The following is a 12,913-nucleotide window of genomic DNA, read 5'->3' as shown; positions in this document are numbered from 1 at the left end:
TAGGAAACCTTAAACGGGCTCTCACCTCTATCACTAGGGGCTCAGTGGTCGGGCCACGGCCTGTGATTATCTCAGGAGTTTTTTCACCCTCGGTTCCCCTCTGGTAATACAGCACAGTGCCAGCAATAGGTGTGGCACGAGAGAAATTGATCACCCAATGTCCGTTAAGGTAGTACTCACCACGCAGGTTTTTGATTGCTGTCAGAGGAAAAATGCAAGGATAAAAAGGTCAATGATGCTGATGAATAGATTAGGATTAGGATCTTACTCGCATACAGTGGCGGCTCGTCGGGGGAGGCACAGCTTCCACAAAATTTTGAGGTGAAAATGGGAGGAGGACGATTTAACGTTAATAAAATTCACAATTAATTTCAGTTCATGTCGATATAGGCTACAGCAGTCGACTTAATTAAATGGCACAACAGACTTATAAGAAGGGATGGATGTTTGCTTCAAGTGATAGGCCAGGTACGTGAAATTATATTATCTTGCTGTATTTGTGTCATTTTCTTTATGTTTTCTGACTAAAAGCAACCAAAACGCCATTTTAAAGTGGTTAAGCAAATAATAATAATAATAATCGGCAGGGATCCCCAGACCAATACAATTAGTGCCTCCTCTATTTGAAACCCCACGAGCCGCCACTGCTCACATACACTCACCAAGGTAATTGCGCGTTGGCACTGTTTCCTTGATGCGTATAGTGGTCGCCCCGACAGGAATGATGAACATCTGATTGTAACCTGTAAGCAAGAGATAAAACTATTTTTTCAGGCACAGGAACATACATACAGTATAAAATATAAATGCGGCTATATCTTGGGTGAGTTTACCTTTGGGCAGGTTTCGCATTGAGAAACTGTTTTTGGCTAGATTGCATGACTGTCCGTTTCCTCCACACTGTAGACAGGGATCCTCCTCCTGGAGCGACTCCAGCATGTTATCACAGCCGAGACGCTGTGAGCAGACAAAGAACAGAAACAGCGCTGTAGTTCTCTAAACACCCTACACAGTCAAGGTAAAACACAGGGACTGAGGCTGCGCGATTTAACAAAGATGCTATTGTTCAACTCCACACTGTGAGATTCTTAATGTCTACTGAGAAATCTCAAACAGCCAATTAAAGGCTCTTACGCCTTTTTAAACAACAAAAAAGCTCACTGTTTTCACTGTCTTCCTACTTTTAAAGGGGTCATATGATGCGAAATCGACGCGTTTCAAAAAGGGGGCATAAAGGAGAGAAACAAATGTATAGTATGTGGAAAATAATGTGTTTTTTGAACCTTAAACTGCATAAACACATTTCATTACACAAAATAATGTTCTTTTTAGCAGCATCATATGACCCCTTTAAAATGTCAAATTTAAAGCAATTGTGTATATGCTGATTATTCTGAGTAGACCTCATTAATAAACCAAGAACAAATGACTAAACGTTAAAATGAATTCCAAGAATGTAAAGCTCTTAGGCATGAATAATATTTACTAAACCACAGCAGGCAAGAAAGCACCTGCACTAGGGATGTGCAAAACTGCATATTTCCATAATTGACTAATCAGTTGGGTGGGATGTCTGGATGATAGTCGGTTTTAAAGTTTTTTTAAAGATTTAAAGATTTTTTCTCACTCTTCATCTTTCATGACATTTGATGTGCTCTGTGTATGTGTGCTGATTAAAGTTTATATGTGAATCAGTGTTATTTTAGTATCAACTGAGAGACTATTATATGTTTTATTATTAGTTTTTATTTTTATATTTTCTATTTTAATTTTTGTATTTTTTGTCATTTTTATTAATAATATTAAAAATTGTCATTAATTTTAACCTAAATGAAAAATGTTGCCTTGGCAATTAGATGAAATAAAATATGTTTACTTATTTATTTTTTAGTTCATGTTTATTTTTTACATTTTTTGTAGTTCTAGTTAACGTTAATGACCCTGATGTGAGTCAAAGCCCAAATTAAATATTTAATGAAATTAAGCAATTACTTTCACAATCTCTTTATGAACTTTTTAAAGCATCAAAGTTTTGATTGTATGGACTTTCAATGGAGGGACAGAAATCGCTCAGGTTTCATTAAAAATATCTTCCATTTGTGTTCTGAAGATGAACAAAAGTCTGGGTTTGGAACAACATCGAGTAAACGGTGACAGGAGTTTCTTTTTTGGGTGAACTATCCCTTTAAGAAAGACCTCCATAATTGGGCTGGTCATTTCTGATTAGACTCATTTCTTATAGGGGGCTCACACAAACTGAGAACTTTGGATTGAGCACTCTAACAGGAACAAAGCAGATGAATTGAGGTCTGCCAGTACCTGTTCTGAAAGTTGTTCCTGTGGGCAGGGGATTTGTTACACAGGCAGTGTTTTGATGGCTTTAGCAGCGGTGCAGTAATGGGGAATGAATTTAGAAACCACTCAAAGAGAATTTATCAAGAGTGGTTCTGTCTCTAAATTCATCTGCTTTGAAGAAGAAAGAAAATCTAAATCTAAAGATAAAATAAAATGTAGATTACTACTGGGCTTCAAGTATCTACTAGTTGACTGGTCGACCGTCTGGTCGAAATTAGCAACTCTTTCAAAATCTATACGAGGTTTATTCCACACTCGGGTAAGTTGGTTAAAATAAGTGTAGATGACTGAAGTGGACTGTTGCGCTAACCTTACAGAGCCCCTCCACACAGATGTCCTTTCCTCCGGGATGGCAGGGTGTGCCATCCACCACCGCAGACTTGTGCTGAAAGTAGAAGTTCTCTCCTCTGGGAATGCAGCTGAGCTCACAGGGGTTTTCTCCTGAACAGAAGAGAGAAGATACAGCATAACATTGGCACTGTCACCTGCACAGAATTTCTGCTAAACCTCTAGTATACCATGCTACATTTTTCATTTTGAGGTGAATCAGCCCTGGCACACAGAATCACTTCCTGTCTGTACATACCACCATAGTATGGCAGCCATTTGTAGCGCTTTCCTTGAAAATCAGTGCCATCAAACTGAGAGCACTGCTCCTCTCTGAAATCCCTGGATCCCTCGGGACAGTCCTGATAGCTCAGACAAAAAGAAGGTTTGGGGTTAGAAAATTAATACTCAGCAAGGATGCATTCAATTGATCAAAAGTGACAGTAAAAACATTTATAATGTTACAAAAAGTTTCAGTTTGGAATAAATGCTGTTCTTTTGAATGTTTTATTTATCAAAGAATCTTGGTTAGTTTTGTTATGGTAGTTTTCAACGTAGCTAATAATCAGAAATGTTTCTTGAGCAGCAAATCAGAATATTAGTATGATTTCTGAAGATCATGTGACACTGAAGACTAGAGTAATGATGCTGAAAATACAGCTGCGCATCACAGAAATAAATTACAGTTTAACATATATTTACATAGAAAACAGCTATTTTAAATCACAATCGTTTTTCACAATATTACTGTTTTTTTACTGTATTTTTGATCAATAAAGTGCAGTCTTAGTGAGCAGAAGAGACTTCTTTCAAAAACATTTTTGACCACAAACTTTTGAATGATAATGTAGATATTAATAATGTCAAAGCAAAATACAATATACAATGCCCAAAAGCAATTAACTTTAGTATGGTACTAATTGATTAGATATAAAATGTAATTTCTAACATGCACATGGATCAGGTTTCCAGTGCATACCTGGATATTACACGAGCGATAGGACTTCTCTGGACCCACACAGCTATGCCCTCCATCAGTTCTGTAGAAAGAGGACACATGAACTAAAGGTGAGATTTTGCTAGGATGTTTTCACAAAACACAGTATTGCAAGGCAATCTAGTAAAACCAAGTATTCATATTTGCAGTTGACAATGTTTTTAACATGCTTCTTTTTTTAAAATCTGAGAAATACTCAACTCAGTGTTGTTGTGTAACATTACTGTAATGTAGCATGGTAACTAGCAATTGCCAAACATATTTTGCATTATGCAAACATGAATTCAATTATGCACGTGGTGTTCAAGAGTTGCGGCATTCACATATAAGACAAAATGCAATGCAATTCACATTTATTTGTATAGCACTTTTCACAATGCAACACAAGATTATTTTAAATGTCTCTTAGAGCCCACAAAAAAAAGTTTGAAAACACCCTAAAATCAAGTGTCTCACATTACAGACATGTCTAAGGATGCATACAAACGCACACCCTCGCTAAAAAAACACACCCACGCAGACACACAAAAGCACAGAGATCATAACAAGTGTTCTCTCTGCTTATAGGTGTGTACCGAGACACAACAAGTTCCGCACTACTTCATACATTTACTCGTCTGGTCCAAATGCGTCATCCCGTTCTCCTGTCCTCATACATCAGTAACATCAATAATGAACAGATACAGCTGCGTGGAGTTTCCAGTATTTCTAAATGTTATGTCAGCACATGACAGACAGTAATATTGAGAGGTAAGAGTCAGGGAGCGGTGTGTGATTCACCCGGCGAGACGAAAAGACGCAGGAGTGCACAGGTACAAACACTCACACCAAGCTGGAAGAGAGATGTCTGAAAGTCCCAGAAACATCGCCTCAGGGGAACGTTCTAGTCTTGAGCGAGAAGTGTATTCAGAAGCTCAAATTTCTCACATGTTATTGAGTTCACTTGTAAAAACTCGGTTTCTGGGAAGTTCTGACACACATGCAGCTTTATGTTTCTCAATGCATCGTGCATGCACAATAACATGGTTATTTCATGCAAACAAAGACAGAAGGCATTCCAACTGGTAGGAGTACTGTATGAATACATTTTCTTATGGGAAAGTATTATTTAACTTAATTTGGGCTAGGCAAATCATTTAAAGAGGAGTGGTACATTTATAGAAAATCTGCCTTGTTTTCATACGGCGCCGTTCACTGAGTAAAATGCAAGACTAAACACGCAGACCAGATTCCAACACCCAGATTTATGACCAAAGCTCTCAATGTCCTGGTGAAGACTTTCCCCAGCCAAGTCCCTATCACTGAAACTCACAATTATACAATGCACCATGTTCCTCTTAAAGTGCATACTTGACCTTGACCTTGCATACTTGACTAAATCAGTGTGTGTGACAAAAGAAACATTGCATATCACTTCTGTAAGATGAACAGATGATGCACTTTTAAAAATAAAGGTTCCAAAAGGGGATTTGCAGTGATGCCATACAAGCACCATTTTTGGTTCCTCAAATAACCTTTCAGTAATCAGTTCTTAAAAGAACCATTTTTTTTCTTAGTGTGAAGAACATTTTTAAATTCTCACTATGAAGAACCGATGGACAGTTTTCATGGATGGTAAAGGTTCTGCATGGAACAAAATAATCTTTCTACTTTTCACATTTTTTACTAGTGCTGTCAAACGATTAATCGTGATTAATCGCATCCAAAATAAAAGTTTGTATTATTTACATAATATATCTGTGTGTACGGTGAATATTTATGTATATATAAATACACACATACAGTATATATTTTGAAAATATTTACATGTATATGTTTATATTCATATAATTTATATTATATATAAATATATTTAATATATAAACGTAACATTTTTCTAAAATGTATACATGCATGGGTGTGTATTTATATATACATAATAAATGTACACAGTACACACACATATACTATGTAAACAAAAACCTTTATTTTGGATGCGATTAATCGCGATTAATCATTTGACAGCACACATTTTTACATAATTTCACATTTAATTCACTTGCCATATCTTAGTGAAATTTACTAGTAATTCCTATATGAAAATAGTTTCTACATAATTTTTTTCAGTGTACTGTAGATGCCAATACAGAACCTTTATTTTTAAGAGTGTAAATAATATCTTAAGGACAGGAATAGAGAATAGGGACTCTTTAACTGAACACCTGGAGGCCAGGCATGTTTCTAAAAAGCCAAAAGATGTAAACAAGGATGATGACTTGTGCTTTCAATCGTGCGCTCTTCACTGAATAATGACACAGCTGCCTTGACTAGGTTCACGTCTCAGTTTACAGTCTTCTTTTCAACTGGATATTCTCCCTTCAGCTACAGAAGAATAACTCACTCTCCTGTGCATTCAAAGCACTATTCGATATCTCGTTTTCAGCTCTGATGAACCCCTTGACATCTGTTTCATCCCTGAACTAACTCAAGTTAACTCATCAAAGGCCACTGGATGACATTAGAATAACAGTAAATAAAAGAGTCTCTCGATGACATGAGGCTGTGAAAGTGATGACAGTCTGCCACTCACCGCTGGGTTACACATCGTCTCGTCCTCATAGTAACCCCACCGCCACAGCTGCGACTGCATTCGCCATACGGGCCCCACTCATCCCAGAAATCACCGGTGGGTTGCTATAAACACGGTTAGCAAATCATCAGTTTTTATCAAATCACATACTGTATGAAGTTAGTTAAAGTCATGAGGAAATGTACGCTGCGACAGATATTTTCTGCCACATTATGATTATCTGAAAAATAAAAAAATGCAAGGCAGGACTTGGTTCAGTGCAGCGGTTGCTGATTGGATGTTGAGATGTGGGCGTGGCTCTCAAAAGTGGAGGTGAGCTTGCAGGGGCGGAGTTTACGAAAATGATCAGAAAAGTCCTGCTAAATGATCGGAGAAGACCTGCATATGTCACCGGAGAGAAATCAGTCGTTTTCACTGGAAGGTCCAGTTATGACATTTTTTAAAAAGAAACATGGACGAATCATTAACAATAATTCACACTACATCAAGAATTTGTCAAATAGAAAGGGTGAATTTTCGTGTCATGCCGACTGCAAGCTTTAATCACTCTGTGTTATTGTAAGATAACTGAAATATTGTGCTCATATCAATTACATTTTATTAATGCGCAACATCTCTGGAATGCTTGACTTTGATTGGTCAATCTTGGTATTCTGTGGTTTTCGAATAATGATGCTAAACTGTATAACTGACAGCCTTTCCAGACAACTGATTTTCTACATAGCTGCCATAAATGTTGCCATAAGTGTCACTCCACACCATTTCTTCTCGCATGAAAAACAAATCCAACTCAATTAAATAATCATTTTTCGTGAGTGTCCATTCTTTGATTTGGCAAGTAGCTGTGTGATTATGTTGTTAATGTGATGAAGTACAACTGTAGTTCCTCTGCTAAAACTTTACTTTCACTCTCACTTTAGTGCAGATCGCACTTGAAGATATTTGGAAACATCCAAACACTTAATCTGAAAGTCAATGTATAGGATTTTCTGAATGCAGCACTAATACAATGACATTCAGACAGTTATAAAGTTGCCATGAAATAAACATTTTATTTTCTAATCTATTTACTTAACACATTTTCTTATGTGTTAACAATTCATCCATGTCCATGTTTTAATTTTTATTTAACCTGTGCTGCCAGGATTTCTCCATTAATTTAGCGAGATTAAACTGAGAGCCACGCCCACATCTCAACATCCAATCAACAACTGATGCATACAAAGTCCCGCCCCCCACACTCAGATGTACATCACAATACAGAAGAAAAAAATCTATTTCATTGCGACTTTAAGTGTGACTTAAGTGCTCAAATGTCACCAAATATTTTGGGGGCCACTATTGTATTTTAATATTACATATGTTCCTGAACAAACAGTTCAGTACTTCTGTACTATGTTTCTGAGTATATGAAATGTGGCCAGCATTTAGATATACATTTTAAAGCAGATGAGGTTTGTCCTCACATACTATGTGCTGGGATGTTTTGCTTAACAGTTACATGTCTCTGTTTCAGATTTACTGGCTGTATTCTACCTTACATGATGATGTAAGTGTAATTTGTTGACTGGAACTATCATCTGTTATAGACTACTGCAATATTTCACTCACCATGAAAGCAGAGGCCAGTAACAGCTGTAGACAGGCCACAACCGACAGCATCCTGATGGCTCAAAGTCAATCCTGACTGGATACAACACACAGCACACATGCTTAAACCACAACACCTGTGCCACACAATATTAAGTGTCCAGATGACACGTGGACAATATACCTGTTTTCTGCCAATTCAATGTTCACACACCCAACGTCCGTCCTGCAACAGACAAAGGTGTGTGTTAGTTTTCTGTTCATTTGGAATAGCCCTGAAGCTATGCATGCTCAAACAGACAAGACACATCACCTCGGCTCAAAACATGAATTATGGAAAAAAACAACAACATTAGATTGGCAACGCAGGAACGCATGCCAAACAGCCCGCGGAAAGCGCTATTTGAGATTTAACATTTGCAATCATCGCCATGCAAATCAAAACTTTCTTTAGATTTTCATTTATTTAGTACCCCAATGACCAATTCACAGCCCTAAACTGTCATAAAACAAGCATGAAGTCAGAGATTTTTGCTGAGGAAAAACAAAACAAAACTGTGTATCATACTCTAACCAACACAACACCAAACTTTCAAGTCATTCAGAACACAAAAAAATCTGCACAGAAACAACTGTAATCAATATGTGCTCTAAACTGACCCAAACATATTTGATATCCTCTGACTATATTAATGCATAGTCTGAAGCTAAAAATAAAAGTACAAAGTTCATACACTTCACTTTCTGTGAAACTTCAGACTTCAGTATACCTTTAAAATTCAAATTCAAATTCTGATTTTGAAGTGAAAAATAAGTTTTGATGGATGGATGCATTAATTGTTTTGACTGACCTGAAACAGTTGAAAATTGAACATCAGATTTATTCGGATATAACAAAGCCTTAGGTCCCAATCATCTTGTTGCACATAGGAGCACTTGATTGATTGCCATACAACATTTCTGAAAATGCCAGAATTTTAGAGGCTATACGATTTAGTGCCATTACAATTAATTGGTGCTCACCAAGTGCAAAAACCACCGATTTTGCAAGAGCAACGACCCTTAAAATCTGTCTCAGGTGGCCATATGAAATTATAATTCAGCAAAATGAATGATTATTTAGTCCTCAGTTGTGTGACTGTTGAATTTCTTCGAATTGAAATTCAATCGATTCCTCTTCCCATCATCCCAATTCAAATCCACAACACAACTCATCATCCTGTGTTCACTTCAAACCCACATTCATGAATCAAAAGCAGCCAGTTCTTAATTTCTGAATTTGCCTGACGTTGCGGTGATCTGAGGGCACTGAGGTTTGTTTGGAGTGCCAGTGCTGTATGTGTGGCACTATTGTTTGAAGCAAATTACCGTAACTGTGATTTGGGGCAGCCAACGGTGAAAGCGCTTCAGCTCAGTGATGCCAGTATACACTAGACTTCTGGGTAGTCAAGCAACACTCTCAGAAATCATGTTCAATCAGCCTGAAACAAGCTACGAAAGATCTATAATACAGTAAATGGCGGCTTTGCTGCCAGTCTGAGCATGCTGCCACCTGCCAACGCCGCTGCAAGTCATGCTTTTCTGAACTGCAGGAGAACCTATAGGTGCTGTTTCAGATTTTGTTCAGATGTGAAATATATTTAATAAATTCATAGACATTTAATGTGATGTAAACTGTACTTGTATATGTAATCTCTCCCATTAAAACACACCGAACAGTCATCGAAATGGACATACAGCCAAAATATACTACAATCAAAAGACTAAAAATTTAACAAGAAAGCAGCTTTGCTGTATGAGACTTTAATGTATCTAAAACTAAACATCATGCTGTTAATTAGGCCTAAATAATGTTGACTGAGAGACTATAGGCAATATTTGTACTTTTGAAAATTCATTTCACACCACTTTACATAAAATGTGACAAGAAATGTTGATAAAGCATATTTTAAACTTATTTTGATTCATCTGAACTTGCTTTGTTTCAATAACATCAAATACTGTCTGACTGTTTAGTTTCAGTTCATTGTTTCTAAGTTTTTTTGTAAAAACAAAACAAACTAAAAATCATGTAAAAATGACATCCAACGGCATTCATTCAGATAATAAACTTTTTAACCAATAATCCAGCCAGAGTACAAATAGGATTCCCGCATCGATCCCCAACAGAGATCGATGAAACTATCACTCAGCACACACCTTGATGAACTGCTCGTGTTTCAGCGAGAACCTCACAAACTGTTTTTGTTTTCCTCACACAGAAACACATTGAAAGAGAAATTAACAATATCTCGTAAACATATAACTCACTTTGACTTGTTCCGGATGTCGAAAGAAAGCAGAGTTGATGATTGCATCTCACGCTGATGATCTACTCTCTGTCTCTTTCTGAGGAGCGTGAGGGAAGAGTGGTGTTAAATGTCCACAGTGCGTCACACACACACACACAACACTGAGAAAAGAAGCGTTCAGTTGTAACATTTTAATAGTGGGAAAAACTCCCCTAACAAAAATAGCCTATAACCATCGTTTCAACCCAATTAACATATTTACAAATACTTACAAATGCCACAGTTACAGTTTTTCTTACTGTTGTACAATTGTGATGTTTTGTCACGCATAACATAAAAAATACTAATAATTAAACGAAAAGATATAAATGTGAGGTTTGTTACAAATCCTATTTTTCGGAAAAACAAATGCTCTGAAGCAGTATACTTTGGCTTGTCCACTGTAACACACTGTTATTAGTGATGGAGATTTCTCAATGACTCTGCTGCAGTCACCGTGACTCCAATAGGTGGCGGCAAGTGAGTCATTGTATCATTCACTTAAAGGGATAGTTCACCTAAAAATGAAAATTCTCTCATTAATTACTCACCCTCATGCCGTTCCAAACCCGTAAGACCTTCGTTCATCTTCGGAACACAAATTAAGATATTTTTGATGGAATCTGAGAGCTGTCTGACCCTCCATAGACAGCAACACAACTGAAATGTTCCCAAGTCCAGAAACGTAGCAAGGAGTAAAATAATCCATGTGACATCAGGGGTTCAACCGTACTTATAGGAAGCTACGAGAATACTTTTTGTGCGCGAAAGGAAAAAAAATAACAATTCCTTATGAGGAATAATCACTGAAATCTATATTAAGTCATAGATAATTGGGAATAACTCACCCAAAAGCTAAATGGTGTGCATACATTTTCAACAATGTCTGGAATCAATTATTCTGCTTGCTCCATGGTATTTTTTTTTTTAACAAAAAACAACACAAATACTGTAATACAAGTTTCCTTCACTCCTTTATAACAAGTCTCTGTAATCAAAAATATTCCCAACATGCACCTAGTAAACATTGGGTCGTCAGTCCGTTTGTGGTCTTTCAGAGTTGTCGGCTGAGCTTCTGGGCTTGCCTCTCCTTGGCGTCAAAAGCGTACTTGGTGTCCTGCAACTGCTCGATGATTTCTTTAGCCTCCTTCATGTCCTGGGCCAGCTGGTTGTACTTCTCAGCGAGCTCCTGGTTCTCCCTGCGGAGCTCCACCACCAGCTGGCTCAGCTCCTCGCTCTGCCGGCCACAGTGCAGCTTCAGCTGCTCCATCTCCACGAGGGTCACCTCCATGCGCTTCACCAGGCCTTCCAGTTTTTCCTTCGACATGGTTTCTAGTGGAAGTTGTAGGTCTGGGTTGCAGAGAGTGGCAGATAAGAGAGTGGCTGTGTCCTTGGTGCGACTCAACTAAGCACTAATGGCCTAATCCTTGAGCGCTGGCTTGTCTTGCGTGTCATAGGACACGCCCTCACACTTCTAGTAATCCCCTTAGAGGAGCTATCCTTAGCCACATCTCCTGTAGTCTTGGTGGCCTAGATGCTCAAGACTCACCTCCAGAGATTAGTGTGTCTTACAGCCTTGTATGGCCTCAAGTAAGCCAGCTTAATACCGTACCGGGAATTGAATGGACCTGGGGAAAACAGGCTATCAGGAAAAGGAGTGACCAAATTTAGCTCTGCTTCCTCACACTGCCACAAATAAGTTTTAAAGACCAAACCGAATTGAACCCAACTTGACATAAGGTATTCTGTGTGGTTATTTGCTAACCCAACTCAAAAGAGTCCATCCCCAATCTCTGTGATGTTTTGCCTTCTCATTTAATTTATTTCCATTTCATTTGCCTGGAACATTTTACACTGCATTCAAGCCATACCGTACATCTTTTTGGGAATCAAGCCCACAACCTTATCGCTACTACAATTGTGCTCTACTGCAGGAACATGCAATGCTGGTTCAGGAGGTCCACTCTTGCACAGTTTAGCTACATTTCTAATCAAACACACCTGAAAAAAGTCTTCAAGATTGCTTAAAAATTCCAGGCAGGTGTGTTTGATTAGGGATGGAACCAAACTCTGCAGAACAGCAGTCCTCCAGGACTGAAGTTTCCCAACCCTGCTCTACTGTTTGACCTATAGCAGGGGTGTCCAATCCCACTCCTTAAGGATCACCTTCCAGGAGAACTTGGCCCCTGCCCCAATTAAACACAGCTGAAACACCTAATCAAGGACTTCAGTTCACTAGAAGTTTCCACAATGGTGTGCTGGAGCTAAACTCTGCAAGAAAGTGCCCTTTTAGGAGCAGGATTGGACACCTATAGGACATCTAGAACAGTGGTTTTTAAACTATTTCCTGGGGACCCACAGCTCTGCACATTTTGCATGTCTCCCTAATTTACACACCTGATTCAGATCATCAGCTCATTAGGAAAGAGCTCCATGAACTCAAATGTGACCCTGGACCACAAAACCAGTCATAAGGGTCAATTTTTCGAAACTGATATTTATACATCATCTGAAAGCTGAACAAATAAGCTTTCCATTGATGTATGGTTTGTTAGGACAGGACAATATTTGGGCAAGATACAACTATTTGAAAATCTGGAATCTGAGGGTGCAAAAAAAATCTAAATATTGAGAAAATCGCCTTTAAAGTTGTCCAAATGAAGTTCTTAGCAATGCATATTACTAATCAAAAATTAAGTTTTAATATATTTACAGTAGGAAATTTACAAAATATCTTCATGGAAC

The 12,913-nt window shown here is 38.0% G+C and overlaps 2 protein-coding genes across 3 annotated transcripts in view; both read right to left on the bottom strand.

Moving 5' to 3' along the window:
* The window catches only part of paplna (papilin a, proteoglycan-like sulfated glycoprotein), a 44,972-nt gene extending 34,376 nt beyond the window's left edge, over positions 1-10,596 (bottom strand). For both annotated transcript variants that reach the window (XM_016569495.1, XM_016569496.1), the window contains exons 1-11: positions 10,402-10,596; positions 10,149-10,290; positions 8,023-8,064; positions 7,860-7,935; positions 6,249-6,352; positions 3,662-3,722; positions 2,942-3,044; positions 2,666-2,796; positions 834-957; positions 663-743; positions 26-198 (exon numbers count right to left, since the gene is read on the bottom strand). In XM_016569495.1, coding sequence (XP_016424981.1) covers positions 26-198; positions 663-743; positions 834-957; positions 2,666-2,796; positions 2,942-3,044; positions 3,662-3,722; positions 6,249-6,352; positions 7,860-7,910 — 828 coding nt within the window. In that variant the 5' untranslated portion in view covers positions 7,911-7,935; positions 8,023-8,064; positions 10,149-10,290; positions 10,402-10,596. The remainder of the gene's footprint in view (positions 1-25; positions 199-662; positions 744-833; positions 958-2,665; positions 2,797-2,941; positions 3,045-3,661; positions 3,723-6,248; positions 6,353-7,859; positions 7,936-8,022; positions 8,065-10,148; positions 10,291-10,401) is intronic.
* A 537-nt stretch (positions 10,597-11,133) lies between these two features.
* The window catches only part of LOC107753368 (golgin subfamily A member 3-like), a 2,611-nt gene continuing 831 nt past the window's right edge, over positions 11,134-12,913 (bottom strand). The window contains exon 2 of the mRNA XM_016569508.1: positions 11,134-11,486. Within this exon, the coding sequence (XP_016424994.1) occupies positions 11,223-11,486 (264 nt within the window). The 3' untranslated portion in view covers positions 11,134-11,222. The remainder of the gene's footprint in view (positions 11,487-12,913) is intronic.

Source organism: Sinocyclocheilus rhinocerous, unplaced genomic scaffold, assembly GCF_001515625.1.
Source record: "Sinocyclocheilus rhinocerous isolate Xijiao unplaced genomic scaffold, SAMN03320098_v1.1 scaffold1042, whole genome shotgun sequence".
NCBI classification, from domain to species: domain Eukaryota; kingdom Metazoa; phylum Chordata; class Actinopteri; order Cypriniformes; family Cyprinidae; genus Sinocyclocheilus; species Sinocyclocheilus rhinocerous.
Note: the sequence above shows the minus strand (reverse complement) of the source record. Positions and strands in the feature narration are given on the sequence as shown.